The 12397-nt window shown below is 38.9% G+C and overlaps 1 protein-coding gene across 4 annotated transcripts in view; it reads left to right on the top strand.

Moving 5' to 3' along the window:
* LOC121598380 (sodium-dependent serotonin transporter) overlaps positions 1–12397 on the top strand; it is a 40339-nt gene that overhangs the window by 11276 nt on the left and 16666 nt on the right. For all 4 annotated transcript variants that reach the window (XM_041925110.1, XM_041925111.1, XM_041925112.1 and 1 more), the window contains exon 3: positions 11084–12053. In XM_041925110.1, the coding sequence (XP_041781044.1) occupies positions 11504–12053 (550 nt within the window). In that variant the 5' untranslated portion in view covers positions 11084–11503. The remainder of the gene's footprint in view (positions 1–11083; positions 12054–12397) is intronic.

Below are 12397 nucleotides of genomic sequence, written 5' to 3'. Positions count from 1 at the left end.
TACTATTTAGCTGTAAAAGTTTTGAAAAAAAGTCATACTTTTATGCCACCTGTTTTTATGTCGCCTTAATAGATGATTCATGATGAATATCTAAAACCAGAGCAGTTAATAATAAAAAAGAGCTTTTCTTACATCTTCTTCTTCTTTTGGCTCAACAACCGTTGCCGGTCAAGGCCTGCCTGTACCACACTACTTGTGGGTTTGGCTTTCAGTGACTTATTGATCCCCCCATAGCAGGATAGTCAGTCCTACGTATGGCGGCACGGTCCATTTGGGGCTTGAACCCATGACGGGCATGTTGTGAATTCTTTCGCAAGCTATTAAAAAAGGAGATGTAACAACACACCACAGACTTCAGAAGTTGTACCAAAAGTATCAGAACCGGTGGTAGCCCCTGTTGCGTCTATTGGATTGAGACATTTTTTTTTAACTCGCATAGTATGACATTATGCATTATAATGAATTGGCGGTACATTGTTTACATTGATTCATTACCCTACAAGCTGTTTGATAAACATTGCTTCTGTTTGCTCAAAATCAATCATTCATGGATTGCCGTGCGAAAAACAAAGGTTGTTCGTTCTGAAGCATGGAGAGTGTAGTCATCACAAACGTTTGTTTGTTTATGACCGTTCCCCGCAGCTTTGATATGCGGTGTGATAATCATAACAACACCGGCTCTTCCTGAAGTACAGATAAGCTTGTTTGAGGTATGATTGACAGCGTACATGGTGTTGATATCATCGAATTTTGAGACGATGTTTGGTTTGGTGCCATGCTGTCTGGATCAAGGTGAAGCAGAAGTCAAAGTCCCCATTTCTCCTGGTGCTACAATTATAGCACATATATAGCACATTATAGCGTTACAGCACATACCTTCCAAAACAGGTCGCGTGGATAATGAATTTGCGATCAAAAGTACTCCCTTCTACCATCATACGCTCCAAAAGTGTTTAGCAAAGAGTCGATCAGATCTCAGTACGGACTGGCAAATGATACCGCGCGCTCAGTGAGTCACGCACATTCACCTGAGTGATGAAGCATCTTTTGCGTTCAGACAAACCGGTGTGCCATTACCGGTCAAAGTCTATCAATGCATGGGTAAGGTTTAGGTGTGAAACACACACTGTGTGTATATTGTCGCACCGCTAGCTCGTTTGATAAGTGTTTATCATTATTGATTATTCAAAATAAAAGTAATCATGCAATTGCGTGTGGGCATTAGTCACCATAGCATTGCGACTGAGCAATGTTGCACCTATTATGTAATGGTGTGGATTTGGTTGGTTTTTTGGTTTGGTTTGGTATACTGTTTACTGTTATGACGGAGAATCACGGTTCCCTATTTGAATATTTTTTGCTGCCAAATTATTTTGCTCGCAGACCGTCGGGTGAGTTATAGTTTGATTTCTTTATTTCCTTTGTTTCATGTTCAAACGGTAGCAAGTAGTTGAGTCATTTGAGTAACTCATCGGTGACTTGTTCTCTTGTACGTTAATACTTAAAAAGAGCAACACTTTGACGGTAGTGATATTGTTCATTTATTGCTCTGATATTAATAATTACTATGAATAATGCCTATAAATGATGGTAGCAGGTCCTACTGTTAACAAGACGTGATAGTCGGCAATGGGATATGTAAAAGGGCATAGGGATATTGTACCCGTGAAGAAATCGGCGGACCGCATTTCGAGTAAATTTGGCGGATTTTAACGATTCTAAGTCTTTGCATGGCTGTGGTAGTTGATGGTATCCAAAACCAACAGCAATAAAGAACTTCAGACACATAGGATCGCGTATCTCGGACGCCATACGAGATATTAAGCCAAGTAATGTGTTTGCTCTGCTAAAGACTAAGTTCACTTGTTGCTGGAACGAAAGTCATACTTCTAGATCAGCGGTCGGCAAACTTTTGAGGCAAAGGGTCAACTTTAGCAAATGATCGAGTGCCGCGGGCCAGGAGAATGCGTTTTTTTGTATTATTGCGCTTAAATTATTACATTTTAATCTTTTAGAAACATTTTAGGTATTATTGTTGTTTTTCTGTAATTATATCATCCACGCTTGGTTCTAAATTGAAGATACCTACTTTAAAAAGTAATTGTAATCTCTTATCACTTGAGAATTGGCAATAGATGGCCAAAAATGTGATCAGTCAAAAAATAACAAAAAAGGATCAATATCGCTTCTTCAAGACTCAATTCTATCACGCCGCAAAAAATATTGAGGATATTCTGGGAATGATACAAAAGTCTGAACGCCTGAACAATTATCGAGGCAAACGTGGATTCAGTAATTATAAAAATACTTTATAGACAAATTATGCGATGTTAGATAAATCGATAACTGATTCCTTATGAAAAAGCACTTTGAGAATCGTTGTACGCGTAAACAGCAACAGTGTGGAATCGTCGTTCTCCGTATGAAATCAATCAAAACCTTTCGCGGGCCGGATTGAATGTTGCGGCGGGCCGCATTTGGGACTTTGGCGACCGCTGCCCTAGATAATTCGCAGACGAAACTTTATCCAATGCAGTACCACAAAGAGTGTAGTTGAATTGTATTTTATACAAACAACCAAAAGATAGAACGAAAATATAGTAGAACCCCTCATAACGAGTACCCCTCATAACGATTTTTTCGCATAACAAGCATAACTAAATGCTCTACAAATACCCCGCTTAACGAGAAAAATCTCGCATAACGAGTAATTTTATATTTGTGCTTGATAAGAATCGTGATCATTTCGAGAGTTTCAATAATAAGAATCGTCAAATATCAACCTATTCTCAAAAGGACAGTGTATAAGTGTGGATGAATAGTTTAAGGTCTACTGTCAGTTCAAAACTGACGAATTCATACAAAAAACGAAAAAAGCCGGAGTGGGTCGTGGGCGCGTTCTCTCCATGTCCAGATAACTCCTTTCAGAACAGATAGCAGAATTGAGAGTTTTTCTGCGCTTGGGCCGCAGAATTGAGCAGAACGTAGATTTTAGTGTGTAGTGTACCTTACCACTTGTAGGTGTTCCGTTTGGTTATACCAGGGGTCTCCAAACTTTTCAGCTCGCGGGTCGCATTGCTTCACAATCAACCTTGTTGAGGGCCATTTTGACGCTACCTTTAGAATGAGTGGAAATTATAATCCCGTTTTAATAAGAAAATACTATTGAAATATATCAATTTTCTGCAGGTTTCTTTTATTGAATCTTGGTTTTCATCTTTTAGAAGTAAAACAAAAATAATCAGATAGAAAAAAAGCTATTTAATTTAACCTTAACCCAGTCCTCACGGGCCGCATCAAAGGCTCTTGTGGGCCGCATGATGCACGCGGACCGTAGTTTGGAGACCCCTGGGTTATACGTATAATTTCTATAAATCTGCACTGTTCATGATCTGGATCCAATTATTTCACTTTTCATATAAATTGTATGAAAAAGTGCCTCCCGAGTCATTCGAACGGATTAAAATCGTTATGAGGGGTTCCACTGTATATACATGACCTCAGCCTTTTTAACACTCTTTCCTTTAAAAAATATAGTTCTCTTTATCATATATATTTGACTTCTTTCTTGAAGATTTTAACTGTTTTGTTTATTTTCTAAAGAAGACTTTAAATTATATAAATTGATCCAATAACCGCCGTGGGTCTAATTTTGTCATAAGCTACTAATGAAAGACAAGGCCGAAGAGGTTTTGACAACTGATATACTGGCATAGCCTTTTTTCGTTAATGTATATATGTTTTATGGTTGGGGCGGTCCCATTGTACAGTCGTCAACTCGAACGACTCAATAATATGTCCGTCACGGGTTTAAGCCTGGCATGGACCCCATGGTCCCCCCGTAGCAAGAATTGGCTATCTGGCTGCGTGGTAATTAATTAAGTCTTGAAAGCCTGTAAAGGCCGGCATGTCCGCGTAGGACGTTACGCCAAATAGAAGAAGACGATGTTTTATGGTACTACGAGAAAAGCTCTTATTTTTAGTTGTTCAGCTATTTTGCCTAAGTTTACGAGTTTGTCCATATTTTGTCGTCGTTGTGACCAAGCAATTTTGTACATTAATTTTGAAATGGTAAACTATGCATACACTTGTTAGGGTTGTATTGAATAAAACTAATATGTAAAAGAAAATCATTTGTTTGATGTGATAACGAAACAGTTTGATAACATAACTCGGGTTATACATAATGTAGCATAATGTAGCAGATCTATAGCAGATGGATGGGCGCAGTGGCGGATCTAACGGTAGGCGGACTGGGCGGTCGCCTGGGGCCCCGCCGATTTAGGGACCCCCCCCCCGCGTCAACAAAAATGTGACTGATGATCGAAGGGGCCCCGACGGCATTTCAAGTTTACTGTTCTATATCCCAACACCAAGTTTGTTGATTGTTGATGCAGTTGATTGTTATCAAAATGGTGTCCTATCATGTTCTGGGATGTGACCGAGCCGCAAATGATTCAGGAGCTAGGCGGTACGTGAAGTGGGCATTATTGGATGATTCCCGATGTGCTGGAGTGGACTGGACGGAAGCATGTTTTTTTTTCTATGAGTACTTCTATGTCGGTGACTTAACTATGTCCTCAGATTGCACCACGTGCCAAGTATCGGTGAAGTCAGAGGCCCACGTTCTACTCGTGTGCTGTCAATGTGTCGACGGATGATGCGAACAAGATGCAAGATAACTTTCGGTGTCATACAATGAACGAAAAAGAAACATTCGTTTTGGGTCGGCAGAACTTCTCACACGCTACCATATAAGAAGATCGATCGCACCTTGAGCGAGGAAGAATGCACATATTGCTAGTGTGGTCAGTTTGATCAATCGCACACATTCGAACAAAAAAAAAAAAAAGAAAGAACACTCATAGCCTTTGGGTCATTCGCACACTGCCGCACGCGTGTTCAGTTAGTTCAGTCGCACACTGCCGCATTCATGATCAGTTGGGTCAGTCGCACTCTGCCGGACGCATGTTCAGTTGGGTCAGTCGCACACTGCCGCACTGTAACGCTCAGTTTTTGCATTAAAAACTAGATAAAATCTAGTTGCTTGAGAGTCTCATGGGGTCTCATCTAGCCAGATCTAGATCATGTCAAGGAGACAAGTAAACGAATTACCACTGTAATGTAACAGCAATGCAAAGAAGAGGAGGGCCTAATGAAAACTGGTGGTACGTGCGACCAGACGTGTACCACCACCATTGGATAACATAAAACCCCTGGCTCACTCACTCAAATCACCAATATCCGTGCACAATGCCTTATTTATCTGCAATACCGCAGATGAGACACAAGCCGAGGCAGCACATACAGCCGTAATACCGAAAACTTAATCGGGCCGGAAAAAATCAACCTGTGACGTGTATCACATCTCGAGATGGAGTTGAAACGGCAGCAAACAGCTCGCATCCCTGATACATCCTTCCCAGCCATCCTCACGTGCACACTCTCCATTGAGTGAAGCTGCCCAAGAAGCAACTCTGATCGAGGCAAAAATTGCAGGCTGCAAAGGTATTAAACTTAACGCGTTTTTGTTTGTTCAGGAGGAACGCGATTGACAAAAAAAAAGAAAGAAAGGTGAAAGGCCATTACTATTGGCTCCTTCTATAACTTAGGCCAGAAAGCTTAAATTTCAGCCTGTCAGTGGAACAATATGCATCTTACGCGGTGCACCCATTTGAATTTTACGTTCCGTCATATTGGATTTTACTATTTGTGTACAAATAAAGCTGCATTTTAAAATCGTTTGTTATATTCTGTTTCAAATGGATTACAGTTCTTTAAATACATTTTAAAATATCGAATCAAACAGTTTTTATCATTTCTTGATTAAATATTTTTCAATCATTCATGGCCAATCTAATCGAGCTAGCAATGCATCATACTTTTCAGGCTGAAATAATCTAGACTGAAAATATGTGGATAGCTTCGCGTGTGTTTTCGTATGGAGTGTTGACGTGATTTCATCCACCAAGTGTCACACTCCATATAAAAAAGTTGTGTAGAAACAAACAAATTTTGTTGAAAGATCCCTCAATGATTGAAAGATGTGGGCGAAAGCGCATGAAAGCAATGGTAGCGTAGGCCATGAGTCATGTGTCATGTTATGGCTGCAAGGTAATGTAAGGGACGCGTCTTAATAAATTTATGATCAATTTCTAACAGGAAGCTTTGTAGCTTTGTTAATAACCGGGGGCAATGGGAAATTATTTAGTGGTAATAAATAACCCTTATGGAATATTGCTACACTCGGTGTAGTTTCCGTCAAATGGTCACTTAGTTCAGATCAGTTGTTTGGCTATATAAAATGGAGTTCTGCCTTCATATTAAAATGTACCCAGATGCCGGGAAGCTGCATGTTTGATATCAGTAAGAATACAACAAAAAATGTAGTCTTCTTTCAATTTCTTTAAAGGACATTCAAAAAAATCCCATGAAAACATGTCCCGATAATAATCTCGATCTTTGAAGCCCTTTAAAATCCTTTACTTTCCCACGGCTCACTAGGCAACCTTTTCGCTGTGGATTGTTTGTGGTAGAAAGAGAAAAGCCTTTACTCCCACCCCCAATCTCCATCTCTTTTTTCTATCTCGCTCGCTCTCTCTCTCTCTCTCTATTGCGAAGGAATTCGTTAACAAAAAAAAAACGCCTTTAACTTTCATTAGGAATGATAAAATCTTTTTACGAGACGAGTATATTTTTGATTGTACGCTAGAGTGAAAAAAGCTTGCTTATTTTGTTTACAGTTAAGGTAATCACGTAAAAAATACATACAGGCTTATGTGGAAAGAAAATTTTGTTTTTCTCTCATTTTTTCATGAATGTTCACATTTTCAAACCAACGAACGGGTTTCCGATTCGGTTTCATTTTAATCTACGCCCTACGATTCTGTTAAACTGTTTGTTGTGTTTTGGGTTGCTTCATCTGCTCTTGTATAACTGTTTGACTTTCATTCGCACATAATCTACCATCCAGTGCCGCTGGTTTCCATCACTTTCATATTCATTTTGCACCTTTTTCGTTAAAACCATACCGCTGTGCGTGTTTTCATTTGGCAAAAGTTTCGCTTTGAAGCTGTTTGCGTTATGTTTGTGTGTGCGTGTATTCGAACTGATGCTCGTCATGTTTGTCATGGTCTGTTCCTGTATTTTGGTCCGTGATTTTGCACCTGTGAAAAAAAAAATATCCATGGGCAAAGAGATGCTCTAACCAAACAGACTTCGTTTACTGTGAGTTGATTTGGCGCTGGTTAGGGACGCAGCGCTGACTAGCCTCCCAACTACGGGTTACGCGATAATGATCTCTGGCAAACCGATACGCATTTGGTACGCGATTGCCCCTCTCTGGAATGGTCTGTAATGGGTCGAGTTTGTTTGACTTTGGCTGCGGTTGTCGGGATGAAGTTATTACGACGAATCACTAAATGTTTCCATTACGCAGAACGATTCTTATCACTTTTCAAGAAACTTTGGCGCAGGTAAAGGTTAAATTGCTATTGACTTTTGGTTTCTCATCGCGGTAGCGGTACGGTTGTTTGTGGGTTGATTTCTTTTTTGTGTTGCTCTTGTTATTGGCGTAGCAAAAATGATGCTTATCTGTAAAGGGCCAGGCGTCTCCATGGAAGAAGAAAATACAAGTTTTTGTTCAAAGTTTTTTGCTCGACATTTGTGTTTCAATCGAGCGATAGCTAATCAACATGAGCATGAAAATACAATAGGAGTTTGCTTTGGTTGATTGAATTTATATTTGTAATGGCAATATCAAAATCACTAAATAATTTGTACTGCATTGCAAAGCATACAAGCATTGTATACTGTGTTTCGAAAGCATTAGTACAGCACCAAAAATATGGGAAGCTTTGAATGAAATTCATGATTCTAGCAGTTAAATCAATGATACAATAGAATAGTAAGGTCAGTTTTATGATTAAACAGATTTTGTGTTTCACGACTGCGTTAAAATGGAATTTAAAACCATGTGCTATAAAAACTATTAGAGCAACTTTTAGAGAAATTTAGGACAACTCCCGTGTAATTCTAATTTTTACAAGGGGTGTAACTGTTGTCTGAAGAACCAAGGGTAGATTTTCAATACTTAAATTTATACATACAATGTCACACGAGAATTCGTGCAGTTATTTTATAACTATTATTTTTTCATTGGTACATGCCAATGTCTTACCTTTTCCATGGAGACGCCTGGTACTTCACGGATAAGCTTTTTTTTATTCAGGAGTTTAATTATTCTATACACTAAAAAAGAACAATAAAAAAAACATAGTGCTAGATATATTTCAAGGGAGTAACAGTCTGAACTGGATTCTTGATGTGTTCTTGCTTTATTACTTTAAAAGAAACTTAGATTAGAAAAAAAACATTCAAAGCATACATGTTTCGTGTTTAAGTTCTGAAAACTGAAACAAACTTGAACTATTTTTTTCGATGTGCTCCATTGTGCTGATCAATATTTTGATGAGTATTTAAAAATTTATATAAGCAAGTTCATCCATCAACTAATTTCACACTCTGGGCGCAGCAGCGATCGATTTCGATCGCAGGGTTTTTTCAATCTCCTTCTTTGTGAATAGTCTCTCAGCAACTTTCAACAGAATTTCTTGCAACGGGAAGCATATTGTAAAAGCGGCATCGTCTTTGAGGATCAGAATAGAGTAACTGATAGAAAGTCACCTAGCGCTTGTACCGCCGTCTTATCTTGTAGTTCTCGGCAGAAAGTCAGCGAGGAATGCCAGCGTTGAAAGTGCTAAGATGGTTTTTGGTCCTCATTATTTGAAATTATTTGAGATATCCAAACAGTGTGATAAATATGTTAAAGATATAATACAAATAAATTAAAAAAAAAAACTTGTTACGAGTCGTCTAGTCAACAAAGCGGCCACTTACGGTTTGCGAGGCACATGCTTCTTTGCTCCCTGGAAGGTAGTTTTTTCCCCGTCATATTATTATGTTTCCTTTCAAGCTTTCAAACATATTATGTTTGTTTTTCCTACATGTGGTACTTTAAGAAGAAATCTATTGATGGGGGAGTATTTTACAGCACTTCGATTGTTTGGCTGAAAAATTTGCTGACCTCTCATTTGTTCATCACTAAATAGCCTGATGGTGGGCTGTCAAACTGGTCCAATAAATTTATATAAATTTAAATGAAAGATTGCTTTACATTCATCAATTTTCTTATCGCTTTTAATGGCATAGGTTTGACATAATTTAATTATTGTTTCAAGCTGTTTATAAATAATTGTTAGTAAAAATTGATTAGTTATTTCAAAAGGCTCTTAAAATTATGAAAGTTTGGTGTAGTTTGCGACATTTTAAGCCAAAAATATTTTGCACTTCTGCGTGTTTGTGGTTCTGATGAATTTCCGAGAGAAAAAAATCTTGGAGTCGTAAATAATTATGCGTTAACATAGTATGTTAAAAGATTTTCAAAAACTAGTTTCAATTTGCTATGAGAACCTTATCAATGTAGTGACTAACGGTTCAAAACTGATCTGATCAAAGCGACAAAAAAACCTCAATAACGATTTTTTAGTAAATTCAAATGTTTGCTTTTCTTATATACATAGTTAAGGAATGTAATTATAACCTGTTTTTTGCCTCTCACTACTTACTTCACCATCGATGTTCTCTTAGATCGCTACAAAATAAAAATCGCTACAAGAAATATAGAAGAATGCCAGGTTCAATTACAATGGGCCTACCATAATACCCTTTCCACATACGCTTATCAATATTTAAAATACATTATTAATACATGTAAATGCCACATTACTAACCCAGTCAGCCTTTATGAATTTACCTACTGTAAACTACCTTGCGATTACACGATTAAAGCGCGAAAACGACTGTCCATAGAGTTATGACAGGCGCTGTATGTAAGGTTTGCCATTTTTTTAGCATGTTTTTTCGTGGAAGTAACACATTCTTTATGCAAGGTTCGTTCGGTTTGATGCAGCTTAGAAAATTATACTTGAACGGAATGAAACGAAGTCAACTGAAATAGGTAACGAAAAATAGTATTTATTACCTTACTAAGTTTAGACTTTGAAAACATTTTTTAGTTTTTGATATGGTATTACCTAAGATCAACATTGAATGTTTAAATCTTGGTGTTTATCATCGATACAAGCTCAAAAATATTTGTTCTTCAAAAGATACAATGAAATGTACTATTCTGCAACCGGTAAAGTAACCATTATAGCCATTACCAAGCACAGTACTAAATCAGAAGGAGATTGTAATCTACCTCGTAGCTGCAAAATTGTTTTACGAACTAACTATATATTACAAAACAATAAAAAACTTTGACAAAAATCGCAAGCCTATGCCAGATTGAAAACAATATTTGACAAATCTCCTATTGTAATGCATATCTTGAATTAAGTAAAAAAATGTATGAATACCAGCATGAAATGAACTGCTTACGAACAAAGGCTAGCAAATACTATAACCACTAGAATACTAAAAGTGGCACGCGCTATTACTTTAAGTAGCATTCTGGCCCAAGTGGTCAAATGAGTTTGACAGCGCTGATTTATAATATCATATTGTATTTTACGATACTTAAAGTGGTCTTAAGATGATGCCATAAAGCTATTTGCAGGTCGAATGTAATTTTAAGTCATTTAAGGTTAAAAAAACGTATCGCACTTGCCTTTATTGCTCTCACAACCAATTGGCATTTACCTTTTCTTACGATACCGAGCAGCAGCTTATCGTAACCGGAAATGTTTCCGTTTGCGTTCAGCAGACCCATTAGATGAAACGCATTCTACTGTTTGCTTTTCTTGCTGACCATTTAGAAATGGTCTGTGCCTTTTGGTTTTTGGAAGTACCAACGTTTGTTATGGTGAGCGGTGGGCGAGTAAAATGCAAAAAAAAAATTCTTCGACAATCAGAAAAAACGCTCACACCCGACAATGTTCGCGAATGTTTTAGAACATAGTCGAAAAAAAATCGTTATTTTTTCCTATGCCCATTATTTGCATAAAAGTTGCTTTCCAAGTTGCAGTCATCAGTTTCGTGTTCTAAAAATATCGTATTTTTCTCATTCCTATTCCCTTTCCAGCCACACAATGTCCACCGTTGGAGGTAATAATTAGCGAAGAAAACAGGTAGGCTTTGTTTTGCTGCCGCCACTGCTGCTTGCTGTGCAGACGACCCGAAGAAAAGGATCCTATCAAAACCGCTCGACCACAACCCTGTTCCTTCTTGGAAGCGAAGATGATAAGTCGGCGGTTTAATCGATCGGAGACGGAAGCAGTTACGGCTACGTTTAGGAGCGCGTTCTAGCGGGTTTTTTTTTGGTTTGCTGAAGAAGTCCTACAAATTGATTTTGTCTCAAAGTACAACGGAAAAGACTTGAGAAGCAGCTGCAGGGAAATAATAGGTTTCGTTGGAAATCGTTGCGACCGAAGACGGGCGGTAGACAGATCAAACATCGTACAAAGGGAGAAGATAAGTCTCACGAAGGACCAACGCGCCAACGATGGGTACCGAGCCGGGGACGACCAATTCCTCCGGTTCGGGTGGTTCCGGTTCGCGGGGAGCTAAAAAGCGTGACTCTTGGCATACCGCGGCGGCACCCGGCACTAACGGAACGTCCACCGATGGAGGGCACGGCGAGCCACCCGATACCGTGTCCGATACGGCAGCCCTCGCCGGGAAAGAAGCGGCCTCTAATGGAAGTTCGGCCACGAGCAAACCAACGCACCCGGCCACCACCGAGACAGCACAGGTTCTGCAGAGTGGCAAAGAGCGTAGCCTTGTGGTGGCACTGACCGGTGAACGACGGCGTGAGACCTGGAGCCAGAAGGCGGAGTTTCTGCTGGCGGTGATTGGGTTTGCGGTGGATTTGGGCAATGTTTGGCGATTTCCGTACATCTGCTATCAGAATGGCGGTGGTGCGTTTCTCATCCCGTACTGCATTATGCTGCTGTTTGGCGGGTTGCCCTTGTTCTACATGGAGCTTGCCCTGGGTCAGTTTCATCGGTGCGGCTGTCTGTCCATCTGGAAGCGCATCTGTCCGGCTTTAAAAGGTAAGTGGAGGAAAATGTTAATTAAGCTTTACATAATATAAATCAAGCAATATTGTTTAGAACTACCATTTTCCAACGTGTATCAATATTAATGTTGATGGTAATTGCAATTTAAATTAGTTACAACATATTACAAACAATTATTATAAAACATGTTTTTCCCATAATTTATTATCAAATTTCTTTTCAAGCGAATTCAACAATGTGCATGAAGCAATAATTTGAAACAAAATCGAGAAAAAACAATGTTTTAAGCTTCCTAAGGGCTCGGGGATTTTGTTTGTTCTCCGTTTCAATACAATCGTCGCGTGACAATGTGGTCTGGATGGAAAAACATAAGTACA

This window comes from Anopheles merus, chromosome 3L (genome assembly GCF_017562075.2).
Source record: "Anopheles merus strain MAF chromosome 3L, AmerM5.1, whole genome shotgun sequence".
Classification (NCBI taxonomy): Eukaryota; Metazoa; Arthropoda; class Insecta; order Diptera; family Culicidae; genus Anopheles; species Anopheles merus.
Note: the sequence above shows the minus strand (reverse complement) of the source record. Positions and strands in the feature narration are given on the sequence as shown.